Consider the following 13434-nt stretch of genomic DNA (forward strand, 5'->3'; position numbering starts at 1 on the left):
CATCCCATTGCCTTTCGCTTGCTCTTAAGCTTTCATTCCATCTTCAGTTTTGTTTTTGCCAAATCGCATTTCCATTGCCTTGCGCACATGTCGCGCTAATAGAGCTTTAATGATACGTGGGAATGTTTGGGACAGACCATCAACTACTGTACGTACTCACACACATGTACAATACTCGCTGGTATCAGTTACATAATCTTGTGTTTTTTTTCTCTCTCTCTTTTCCTCTATGCCAGACCTCGTCCTCCTTCAGCTTCCAACTTCCCGGCTCCTACTACCGTTCCGGCGACAACTACCAAGCGAAATGGCGACGGACGGGGGAAAATTTGTTGTAATCAATATGGAAACTGGTGGCGACTGGCGGCGTCTGGCGGCTGCCTCAGATAACTCTAACGCACACACACACACACTCGCACACACACACATCAATAGAAGAAAGCCCCACCGTATATGGAGCTATAGCTCTGTGTGTGTGTGTGTGTGTGTACGTCGGTGGTGTGTATAAAACAGATTTGTGAAAAATGCGGAAAATGGCAAAAACGAAATGAAATGAAATCGATGGCTTCACAATCCACACAATCCACAGAGCAGGAGCGGAGCTCCTCCACATTGCGTTATATTGCAAAATATAAATGTACTTTGGGATGCCTTTTATAGGAGAAGAGAGAAAGTGGCAGGGGCATGGGCAGGGGGCAGGGGGCCATATCTACCCGTCTCCTCTGTCTTCTACATGCGTCAGCCATTATGATAAATCGCACCTTTTATTGCAGCATCAGCGCCTTGGTAACTGATTCATAAAGAAGGCAAACCCAAACCCAAACCCAAACCCCATCACCCTACTGCTCGACGTCGTTGATGGGGTTGTGTTGAGGTTGGGGTTGGGGTTCGTGTTGGATTTGGATTTGTCCAAAACGGTAAATCGTTAAAGAAATAGACAAACAGAGATAGAGAGAGAGAGATAGAGTGAAAGATGGAGGGAGAGCAGAGTGTGAGAAAGGGGCAGGGGGGAAGATAAAACATGACATCATTTGACGATGACAACGTCGATGCTGTCGCTTTTCCTCACAAAACTCTTCTTGTTTCTCCTTCATTTTCGTCGTCTTTTTGCACTGGCATCATCCGTATCTCCATGGATGAATCTGTCCCCCCTCCGCAACACCTCCTTGGGGTACATGTATGTATGTGTGTTACTGCAATTACGAATACACATATTTTTGATAGACTTGCTTAAATCCAGCAACAAAAATGTGATAAACGAGGTGCACAAAAAAAAAAAAACCATGGGAAAACAAGCAGAGCAAAAGGGAGGAGAACAGACATTTTTATACCAGAAACCCACATTGCTACAGAAAAAATATTCCACATGGAATGTAACTCATTATTGTGAGAGGGTGAGAGGCACAGATAGAGCTCAGATGTACTTACAAAGGAATCCAAAGGGGGAGCCTGTGTACTTGGGGATTCATGAGATCCGGCAAGGGCGAGGGAAGGTGGAAGCATATGAAAATTTAGAGATAAATTGTTTAAGACTCAAGTAAGGGAAGCGAGTGGAACGAAAAAGAGTTCACTTGACATTGAAAACATTCTGAGAGGAGGCTCAAGTTCTTATAACATCGAAAAACAATTAGGGAAAGACACTTCAAATAAATGGGTTTTTTGATTATTTTTATTAACTTGAAATTAATCATGATCTAACGATCATCAGCAGATAATCGATAAGATATTCATACGAGTTATACCAATGATTAATGATCACTCGAGAATAAAAATAATCAAGAGAATAATATTCTTAAATCTACCAAAAATAAAAAAAACCTTCTAAGATTCTTCTCTTCGAAAAGGCTAACTGTTTATTGTCTTAAATGGCTTAAAGCCAAGGGCATACCCGTATGGAGCATACTAAAAGCATTTTTATAACCATAAATGGAAAGCATCGTATGACCCTTCACTCTCAATATTCGCCACTCAAAATCAAAGCCAAAGTTTTTTAAATGCAATTCCCTTGCATTTTTAACAATATTTTTCCATCGTTGAACTTTGTTGATATTCGGGACATGTGAGAATTTCAAAGTTCGTTCCATGGTGCACGGATGGATGCCCCCAACCAGCCAATCCACAATCTGAAAGCAAACCAACCGAAAGGGGACGGATGGACCGGACCGGACCGGGCCCCACTGTGCATCCAGCCACCGCATCAATATGCTACCTCAAATGTTTTTGCTGTGGCATTGCCCCATTAAACATTCATCATTTTCCAGGGCCATTCGTCATCAATGCGTGCAAAAGTTAACGCCCCGAGGGGAGTGGGTTCGAAAAAAAAACACAAGATGGAATGTCAGTGTTTCCGATGATCGAAGGAGAGATGCCCTAGCAGGTCTAACTTCTTATCAGAGCCAGCAAATCGAATATATGCCCTTTTTTTAGTACAGGGTATACCGTACAACAGATCTATGGAAACAAAAACAAACCGGCATCCAGTCAGAGCAAATAAGGAAGAGCACAGGCCAGGAGCCAAGCAGTGCGCTCCTCGCATTCTTCCACTCTTCGCCTGGCTGTCACACAAGAACACACATTTATCGAAATATTTCGCATGCATTCCAGCTGAAGAGATGATGTGTGTGTGTGGTGGTGTGTGGTGGGCTTTGTGTGGTGTGGCAGTACATAAAATGCATGAGGCAGAAGGTGAAAGCCAAGGCAATGTTTCGTTCTGTAGAGCGGGGGCTTCACTACTACTACTTGACAGCCAGACAGACAGATGGACAGACAGACACCTGCGAATAGGGTCAATAGAGTTACGAAAGCAGCGTGAAAAATAAAATATGATAAAAAGAAAGAATTGAAAAAGCATTGAAGGGGGTCCAATGTCACATCACAAGTTGTTGCTTTTCCGCTTCTCTTTCTCCTCTCTCTCTCTCTCTCTCTGTCTCTGGTCTTTCTCTTATTTGCGTTTGCGGTTAGCAGCAAGCAGCAGGCAGCAGGCAGCATCGCAGCGGTAACAGAAATCAAAGCTCCACTTTTTTTGCGCCTGACCCATTCATTACCATAAAGAGTAAGAAAGAGAGACAGATAGAGGGAAACGGGTTTGATGCAAGAACAAGAATATTCATGGGTGAGGAGGAAGGGGAGGAAGGCAGCGAAAGTGGTGCCATAGAAAGTTGATTCCGTCTTTGACTCGGCGGAATCTGTTCCTCTGCTGCTGCTGCTGCTGCTGCTGCTGCAAACACACACACACACACACACACACACACACACACACACACACACACACACACACACACACACACACAAACACACACACAGAGACAATCTCTCGGGCGTAGAACTTTTTAATTAGACGCTAAACTGCAACAGTCATCGGAGCGCCACCTTGGTGCTCTCGTCTCTTTATCCCCCCATTTACCCAAAGGAAAGGCACACCTACAACCTCCTCCCCCCTCATTAACCTGCTGATTAATAAGCACAACGTTCAAAGGCGAGCGAGCAGAGTGGCAGAGGAATTGCAAGAGTTTCTTGGTTTTCGCAAGCCATTTGCTGCGTCTCTCTCTATCTCGTTCTCTCTATCTCCGTCTTCGCATCTCTGGAAGCTGAACAGTATTAAGAGAACTGATCAGCCGAACGCCTGACGAAGCCCACATCGTGTGCATGCAAGAGAGAGCGGCAGGGAGAGCGGGGCTAATCACTGCATTTCGAAGGTGCATACACAAATGCAAGTGTATGCGTGTGGAATGCTGTTGAATTTCACTTTTTCAAGCGAACAAAATCTTCTTACCTCTTGTCTCTTCACTCACCTTCGAAATTATGCTTACACCCGCGTTTGTTCTGCTTTGGTTTTGCAGCGCTTGCCAATTATCTAACTAAAGAGTATCTGGCACTGCGACACTGTCCACCAGCAAGGACCACGACCACTCAGTGCTGGTCCCTGTCAGCCCGGTAAACGATCAACTGACTTGACTGACAGTTGGCTAACTGGAGCATCAAGTCGGTGACTGAAAAGTGCCCGTCAGGAGGCCACAAAAAAAATGCTGTTGAAAAAGTGCAGGGGGGGAAAAAATGACGGAGGCCCAAGAAGAAAGTTTGAACAACATTTTTGCTGAGCGGGCACAAAGTTAACGGGACCAGAAGGATACGACAAAAAAGGGAAGAGTGACGAACGATGGCACAGAGAGTGGAGAGGTAGTGAAAGATGGAGTGCGCTGGGGGATCAAACAATTCGCTAGTTTACACCTTGGACTCATTTAATTATATTCATGGTGCCAGTCGAAGAGTCCTCTCATTAGTCAGGCACATCTCCTCTCCTCCCCTTTGTGCTCCGACTCCTACTGTCCTGTCCCCTCTTATTATGGCTTGAGCTCACTCTCTCTCTCTCCCTCTCTCTCTCTGTAGCCTTCCCCTTTACTTCCTGCCTGCCTGTGGATGCCAAAGTTTTGTGCAATTTCTTGAACAAGTGACCCATAAGTTTGCTCGAGAAAGGGGCAGCAAGCAGCCAGGGAAGGAATATTCCTGCTCTCTTCCCCCATTCCGGGACACACTTCCTAATGAATATGCTGCCCTGGGGCATGGGCCCGGGTAGAGGTTCGGGTTCGGGTTCGGGTTCCTCGCTCTTCGTTCCTAGATGCTGGTAGTGGGGGCGTCGTTTACTTAGCAAACTCGAACGGTGTTGGCGTATCCGTGGCTCTAATTGCTTTGTTAGACACCGTCGTTCGGGGCAAAATATGATGGCGGCAGTGCCAGAGGGGAGCAAACTGGGACTGGGAGGGACGACAGAGGGTGGTTGGGAAAGTTTTTGCATACGAGACTTTAATTTGATCCAAAGATTGGCATGGCAGGTGATATTAGAGACTGTTTCACATGAAGTTACTCCCAAGAAATGGATGTTTTTCCGTTGGCTTTAATCAAGCAATGGCAGAGACTCTTACCCCCGGGCGATTCTTCAATAAGTGATCCCCTCCCCACGCTCGTTTTTGTGTTTGTTTTTCGCTCACAAAGTTTACAAAAGTAAAGCTTAGCTTTTGGGGCAAACATCTTTCAACATCATTCGCACACAAAAACTTGTCGGTCGACCCTCGGGGCGACTGTGGGCGTATCTGAGTGAGTGTAGCTGACCGGATTCGCACAAGTCTGAGCAAGGGCCCCCCAGGCTGGCAATTATAAATACTTCTCTGCTGCGACGCCGTTTAACAGGAAAACATCACAGAACATTTGACTAATCTGCAGGACACCAGCGTCAAGGATGTGTCAACACAGGAGGAAACTTGTCCGTTTTCCATGGGGGATTCATGGGGGAGAGCTACAGAGAGTTGGTCAGAGGTCACAGTTGTGCCCCCGGCAATCTACTCGTGAAGTTCGACTTCATTTGACAACTTTAATGCAGTCCAAAGTCCGAGCTAGGAGCGTGGCGCGTACAGCGTAGAGCGTAGAGCGGAAGGCAATTTGTGCAAAAGTTTCTTATTGCATTACCGCCGCCTGACCGTTGGCTAAACTTTGTTTTACATAACTGCTCCCCACGCCCCACACCCCACGCCCCTTGCCACAGCCACAGCCGCCCATTGTCACTCATAAATGTTAAACAAATTGTTGAACCTACACCAGCTCCTCTTCCCTCCTCTCTCCGCTCTGTTTTTTTCATGTCACTCCACTGAGCGAAGGAATTTCTCACGCGTTTTTGCCATGGATATCTGAAATTGTTCAACTGATTTTTACTGCTCATTTCCCATAGACTCTGCGTCAGAGTTGCATCGGAAATACTCCTTTGTTTAAGAGCATTCCCACTTCAGTGCATCCCTGGCATAATTCCCTCAAATAGTTGCTCGTTTTTTCCGTGTAATTTTAGTTGGAAAACTTGTTTGGTGTCGCTCCTTGCTCCATGTGGTTGTGGGCCATCCCTCTCTCTCGCTCTCCCTGGGGGCAGCCAGCACTCTTGCCTCTGGGTGTGTGGGGCATGCGACATGTTGGCATACCGCTAATTGTAAGTGAAATTAGCGGTTCTTTTGTTGCCTTTGTTTTTGTTGTTTTTTTTGCTAATGAAAATTGTTTTAGCTCAGAACTTTGTGTCATTTCCGCTGCTTCTCCCACCACCTAGAGGGAAAAGTTTTCCATCCACCCTCTACGGAAAGCGGATGGAAATCGGATTCAGTGACCGATTAATCGGATTTCGTGTAATTCCAATCAGAGTTTGACTCCCGTTATGCGCATAATTAAAAATTACTTTACTTTCGTTTCCCTCCCCCTCCCCCTCCCTCTCCCAATCTTCCGTGCTGTGTGTCGCCATATGTCCGAGTCGCCACGCCCAGGCACTTGCCGCCCGTCGCCTCTCTGCCTTCGCCTCTGAAGCGGAGCAGACGGAATCTTCGACGAGAAGTGAAATTAATGGCTTTTCTATTATTTTGCGCAAAGTTTTGCGAAGCGCATTTGACGTTGATTGCATTTTTCGCTCTGCCAGCAAGCAAGGACGAAGAACATCAGGGAGAGGAGCACAGTGGCTAAAGGATACAAGATAGAGCAGAGAACCAGAGAGAGAGAGAGAGAGAGAGAGAGGGAGCTACTCCAAAAGTGGAATCACAGCTGCTGCCAAACTTGATTAAAAATTTAGTATGTGTGTAGGAGGCGAGGGCACACGGAGGGACAGACGTCCAATTTGCCTTCGTCCCTCTCTTTGTCATTAACCGAAAAAAGTTAAAGAGTGAGCAAGAGCAGAAGAGCGGAAGAGCGGAAGAGCGGAAGAGAGGAAGAGAGGGAGATTAGTGGGAAGCACTTGCTGCTGCTTGGCCACTCTCCTGTGTACAGTTCATCATTCGACATACAAACACACACACACAGACACACACACACACACACACACACTTGAGCACACGTTCCACTACGAGTGCCATTCGTACATGGTTTGATTTATTAGCTCTTTTCCTCCTTCCCCCGTTCGAGTTGTGTAGGAGGATCATAAATTCCGATAAGAAATTCTTTAAATTGCTTCGCGCACAAAATGCAGCAGAAGATGAAGGAGAGAGACAGAGCAAAGTGTATTAATAACTGGAGGTCTTCCCTCTCAAGTGTGGACTCATTTCGGCGTTGGCTCGCTTATCGATTTGATCCAACGTGAAGAAGCTCTAGGAGGAAGCAGAAGAGAGACGTGATCAGTGTCTCTGCCAAGGCGTATTTGAGGCATTTCCCGCTATTAAGCTCTTAGGAAAACAATAATTAACATTTATCTTGATCCTTTCTTGTGGATCCTCTCCATGCTGCACATTGTACTTTTACAACAGTCAAGAAATCTTTTGTTTCGCATCCGATTTTTCGAAGGAAATGCAAGCCAGACGGCAGCCCCTTTCCGCACAAACAAAAAGAGTGAGGAAGGGGGGAAGAGGCAACGTTAAGTTGCACAAAATGAACTTCCTTCCGGGCGCTGTCTTCCTGTCGCGCCTGAATGGTCGACTGCCACACAATCCACTGAAACCCTTGCCCGCCCACCCTTTACTCGATTTACAGAAAACTTTTTCGGGGACGCAATCCCAGACGGTCGAAAAACCACGACGCCAAAAACTAAAAGAACCAAACCGAAGCCCAAGGAAAACTTTAAGCTCATTTCAGCCTTTTACATATAAAGTTGTACCGCCCCGTCCGTGTGTCTGTCTGTCTCTCCGTCTGAACGCCGCCATCAAACAATACAAATGGCTAGGAAAAACGAACAGACGCTCTGCACAGCGGCCCCAGACAAGTCTCCTCCTTCGCTCCAGGGGGGCAGGGCCTCCAGAGGGGAAGGCAAACCAGTTAATTTCCAAATTGTGAACATTACCAAAAAGTGCGATGTGTGAACGGGGAATGGGTCATGGCAGAGTGGGGTTTTGGTAGGGGCGTAATGGTGGAACTGAACTCTGCAGACAGAGCCGGGCAGTGGCCTAGTGGCAGTGCGGGAAACTAAAGATGAGAGCACCACCAGGGCGTGATTGCTTCCATACATAATTATAATATGAGAGGAAAACTGTGTGAGAAATGTTTAAAAATGTAGCAAATTTCCAACTTTTTCGTGTTAAATGGCAATGCCAATTTTCAGTAAGAATTCTAAAATGTATAATACCGAAATTCCTCGTGATTCATTGTGTTATCACGCTGCCATCGCCACGAGACGTTCGCTCAGACGGCTGGACAATGGTTCGGCTTGATTTGATGCGCCGCAACTAGTTCAAAACTACACAGCGGCTGCACCACACACTACACTGCACCACACACTACACTGCACCACACACTACACTGCACTACACACACTATGATACGAGAGGAGTGGGAATGGTAAATGCGCTCGGGAGTAGACCGGGTCTGGCTTTTGGCTGCGGGCAGTGGATAGGGTAGTGGTAGGCCTGGCCAAGAACAACAAAAGCAGCTGCCGGCAGTGTTGGCCACAAAAGCCGATGGACTGGTCAGCGGAGGGGCCGTAGCTCTGGCCATAGAGCCATAGCCATAGCGTCATCATTGCCAAAGCATAAAACTTGTTTCTGTCTAAACATGGAACAGGCGGCGGCGGCACCCAGACCCCCCCTTAGCCCTGGCTCGGTTGCAAGCCAGTATAAAATATCTTCCGGCTTGGGCGATGCCAACAGCAGCAGCAGCAGCAGCAGAAAACAGCAACAACTGCGGCACTTTGGACGCAGTTCCGTGGACGACGGCTTGGGCAAGTTTTCCATTGTTGAAAGGTTTCCCAAAAAAAAAAGTAGCTCCCCCTGTGCCTTCCCTCCCCTCTTGTTGCAACAACGCTCGATTCGCATTTTTCCCATTGTTAGAGCAGGAGCAGAGCTGTGGAGCTGTGGAGCTGTGGGGCAGGGGCTCCCATTGGCATCGGCCTCGGCCTGCATTAATATTGTGATTTGGAAATTACGAAATTCTCCAGCGACGGATAAAATGGAAGCAGTGGCTGGCTGACTGGCTGGTTGTGGGATGTTCCCCTGATCTATTGTTGTTGCTTCTCCCGTCTGCTGTTGCTGGATCCGCGATAAATTTCATTTGAAAAAGTATGCTCCAACAGGGAATGTGGCGCCAAAAGAATGTGATAAGCGGGTGGCTGACTGTGGAGGATGGAAAATGGTAGCTGAATGAGGATTTCCTTTAAGGAAACGCAACAAAACTGAAGAGAGATCTGAGATTCTGACACGATGTAATCTAAACCCATAAACAACCGAATGGAAACCCGAGTAACACTTTATGATTCCACAAAAAGCAAATCAATTCTAAGTAAACAATATTCTATTGTTTTTATTGATCCCATTCTAAGAAACGAAAACTGTAATCTGTTATTATATTTCATATTTAACGCCATTCCATAATACATTCTCGTATGTGTTCCATAACGTTTTTTTTCGCCCTCTTTCCAAATGGAAATATCATTAGCATTCGAACAACAACTGTATTTGCCTCATAATCACGCATTTGTTTTGTGGCACTAATAGCTGAAGCTCCCTCCCAAAAACCACTCGAAAGAGAGAGATCCATTAGCACGACGAGTATCAGCGGAACTCTCAAGCAAATGAAGTTCATTGCCATTAGATCGGGGTGTCTTTAATGGGGTTTATGGCCCATTAAAAGATCATCAAGAGAGGAGCCACATGGGTGATGAATCAATTTTTTGTTGGCAATGGAGAGGAGAATCCGTTGAATTTGGGTTACAATTGTGTGTCTTGCACCTGTTCCTCTGCCCTCACCTTCGCCCCTTCCACCTGTGCAACCCAAAAGCCCACTTACCCGCTTGACTGGCTCTCACACACACACAGATACACTCTCACAAATGCAGAGCAATTCATAATTAACATAATTGAGGGACACAGCACAGCGCATCGCAGCCGCTGTGGCCGTAGCCGTAGCCGTCGCCTTTGGATGTGTTTTTTTTGTGCTTTGATGAGCAGAAAGCGATGCCCTGTTAAAGCACGACAGAGAGAGGGGCACAGGGTTACGACGATGGATGACTACGACCCATAAAAGTACACGGCAACAACAAGTAACCCTCAGGTGTAAGGGGAGAAAGAGAGGCGAAACGAAACAATATGTAATTTCTACGCAAAAATGTTTTCACATGGCCCTCCCGTCAGGCAGGCAGCGAGCGGGAGGGCGTGACAGGCAGCAACAGCAACAAGAAGGAGAAGGAGGAGAAGAACAAAAGCAGAAAATCCAAACAACAACAAAAACACAAAGGCTAGACCGACACTGTGATACTCTGAAAAACCGATCGTTACAAGAAACTTTACAACTTAAGAGAAATTTAAGCTAGAGAAATAAAGAGCTGCACATGGCTCTCTCCTTCTGCTAATGGAGAGTGTACATATGTATATTTCCTAAGGGAATGCTGAGCTATCTGCAAACATTTCCATAAAATCATAAAATTCTTCTCTGCCATTAGGGTATGGCCCGGAGACGACTGAGAAGGCGCACAAGATGTGGCAGTACAGCAGAAAAATTGACTTTGATGTACATTGTACACCAATGCACCCTCACCCAGCCATACACATGTGTTTCACTTACCCACGACTCTGATGCTGATGCTGTTTTTTCTGCTACCGCAAAAGATTCGGGCCTGACCGGTGACCCCAAGCCTGACTTGACGGCGGCCTGGCCTCCGCCTGCAGCTGATGAAATGCCGACGCACAAAATGCCCGCCGCTGGAATGTGGGGCCCCACCGAGGGTCTGGTCTGCTGACGTCGTGTTGCGTTTTGTTGTTATCTTTTACTTGCTCTCTTCTGTTTTATTGCTTGTTCAATGCCGGCTTCGCAGTCGCAGTCGCTGCTGCTGTCGCTGCTTTGACTTCTGCTTCTGCTTCAGCTGACACAAAGGTGATGTACTTTGGCTCTTCTTCGTTTTCGCACCTCTAAGCTCTTTCCTCTTTGTCGTTTTCGCACCTCCTAAGCTCCACAAGCTACAATAAAACTGCCGTTATTCATTGACGAAATGCCCTTCGACAGACACTGAATAGAGACCGTGCGAGAGGGGCACGAGTAGGGGGGCACACAAGCACACACTGAAATAATTCCACAATTAAATCATTCACTTTTTATTTTGAATATTTTGCAAGCTTTTGTTGTACGACTATATCACGGTCAACTGGTTTTTGGTTTTATTAATGCTGTCATTTCCACTATTTGCTGATGATTGGAAAAGCAAACAAACGGAAGAACGTTTTCCCGTCGCGTCGCGCAAATGCAAAAGAAAATGCAGCAAAACGGCACGCGACGCACGTACACAATGGGAAACGTACACAGTGAGAGATTCTTTGAGAGTGTGTGTGGACACCCCAATATCAAAGACAAATAAGAATTCCTAAATTGTCTTTGCCAATATGTTGTTGTTATACAAGGAAAGGAATCCTAAGATTACTCTCACGATCGCCTCATGGTGGGGTATTCCCACTCTTCCAGGTCACTCTCCTTGTGAGAAAGTCCTCACCTTGTTCTAATACACTTTGGGGGCTCTCACGGTCTAGCAAAAGTCAAACGGTAAATTGAATTTCAGTCTTGCAATTTACGCTTCTCTCAATTAAATCATTAAGAGGAGGGCAAAAAGATTACGATTACGCCACCATCTAGCGCTGGAGGCTGCCCCCCTCTGGGGCTATTCCCCTTCCACAATTACACACTGTTGCGTTCCGCATGTGTTTGTGCTTGTTTTTGGGTGAATTCCCAAAAATGTAATTACGCACCAAATGCAATCGAAAGCAAATTACACATATTTGCAATTGGTTTTTGTAATTGAACGGCTCTTGAAAGTAATTAAATTGTTGCTTCACAAACACAAACACGCACACCAATTTAAACAGCAGCCGAAAAACCAGTCTCACACACACACACACACACACCTTTGAAACGCCCTCTGCTGCGCCGACGCAACCGCGGCACACAGAACCACTTCTCACTAAATCTCTTTTGCCACCTGCTTGCTTTTACCTTTTTCGCTATTTTCTATCCAACTTAGCATTAATTTTTCACACGCTGCACGGAATAATCAAACACTAATGTACGGGCAAACGTGCGCCCTTCTCCATGCACTCACACACACGCGGCGTTTACAACACACAATTTTCATAAACAAATCCGCGCGACCGCCGACGCAAAATTTATAAACACGGAGCCAGCGCAGCGTCCGTCACGACCAGCACGGCACAAAAGTTAAACAAGTTGTGATACTGGTTCCACGGTGCTTGCGCCGATAAGGGGAAACGCTGGTGGGGCACACAGAAACGCGGGGGTTGGGGTTTTGGGGTGTTTTGGAGCACTTGTTGCGTTCCCTTTCGCGACCAGTGTGACCGCTGACTTATCGATTAAATATACCGCCTGACCGTCGGAAATATACCGATTTATGCATACCTGTTCGATTTTCTAAATAATATAACAAGCAAACCAAGACTCGCGACTTAGATTAATGAGTCAATGTATAATGTCTGTAATATATAAAAAAAATTAAAATTAAAAGACAAGTCAACATCACACGCCTTGCATTCCGAAGTTTTTAAGTATTTTCGTGTCTTCCAGTATTTTTTTTAACGCCGGAAGACGCGTTATTCGTCCAACCAGAGAATTCGAAAGCTTGTAAATATGTTTCTGTTATGAGTATGGGCTTTTGAATACCCTGTACATCCTGACTATAATCTTCAAAATGTATTTACCTGAGATAGCTTTCTGCATTCATTGGAGCCTGGGCAGAATTGATGAATTGACAGCACTTGAAAATCCCGCTTTCCCATGGTATGTGTGTTGCTACGCAACATATTGTTAGAGGGGAACAAACGAACTAAACCCCATTAACCCGTATCACTAACCAAATAGTATAATATATCTATTATACTATTTGGTTAGTGCCCGAATGTACTTAACACGTATTTGAAGGAAAACGCTAGCGCCACCTTTGCGTCTAATAAGTGAACTACGGCGAAAGTGATGGTTTGAGTCTTAGCTAGATGTGTAGTTCGCATGGCGCCCCTGGTGACAGTGAAATGAACTACGATTTAGTTCCACATTTAACCGCTGGGAATGCATTTGGATTTTTGGCACGGACATTCAGAACTCCGTGGTAATCCTGCAAAGTTCCTAAAAAATCCCACCATCATCCGAAGGAAAACAAAAGAGTTCGTAATTTTTTTTTTAACAAATTCTTTATATTTGCTTGCATTTTTATGGTTTTTTTGTGTGTTTGTTTTTGCTTTTCTTTTCTCTTTTTTCGTTTTATAAAACTTTGTTTTAAGTTGTTCTTTTTGTGGTATTTTGTTGTTGTTGTTGTTGTTGTTGCATCCGCTTGCATCTTGTATATAAATAATAATACTTATGGCCTAGGTATAATAGTAAACGTTTCCTTTCTTTTCTTTTCTTTTCTTTTCTTGCAATTATCAATCATCAATTGTTTGTTTTGTTTTTTTTGTTTTGTTTTGTTTTGTTGCTTTTGCCAAAAAAACTCCAACCAAATATTTGTTT

The 13434-nt window shown here is 45.5% G+C and overlaps 2 protein-coding genes across 4 annotated transcripts in view; both read right to left on the reverse strand.

Annotated features, from left to right (window-relative positions):
• Nucleotides 1–12227, reverse strand: part of LOC117898021 (cadherin-87A) — a 67939-nt gene extending 55712 nt beyond the window's left edge. Inside the window, exons 1-2 of one of the 3 annotated variants that reach the window (XM_034807154.1) lie at nt 11914–12227; nt 10498–10889 (exon numbers count right to left, since the gene is read on the reverse strand). Coding sequence is in view for 1 of the 3 variants with exons in the window: in XM_034807153.1 (XP_034663044.1) it covers nt 11914–11944 (31 nt within the window). In the remaining 2 variants the exon portion in view is untranslated. Of the gene's footprint in view, nt 1–10497; nt 10992–11913 lie in introns of all 3 variants that reach the window. The other 2 variants (XM_034807155.1, XM_034807153.1) reach the window with 2 other exon arrangements.
• Nucleotides 1–13434, reverse strand: part of LOC117898024 (alpha-protein kinase 1) — a 51573-nt gene that overhangs the window by 4291 nt on the left and 33848 nt on the right. The gene's annotated exons all lie outside the window — the stretch shown is intronic.

Source organism: Drosophila subobscura, chromosome O (assembly GCF_008121235.1).
Source record: "Drosophila subobscura isolate 14011-0131.10 chromosome O, UCBerk_Dsub_1.0, whole genome shotgun sequence".
Taxonomy (NCBI): Eukaryota; Metazoa; Arthropoda; class Insecta; order Diptera; family Drosophilidae; genus Drosophila; species Drosophila subobscura.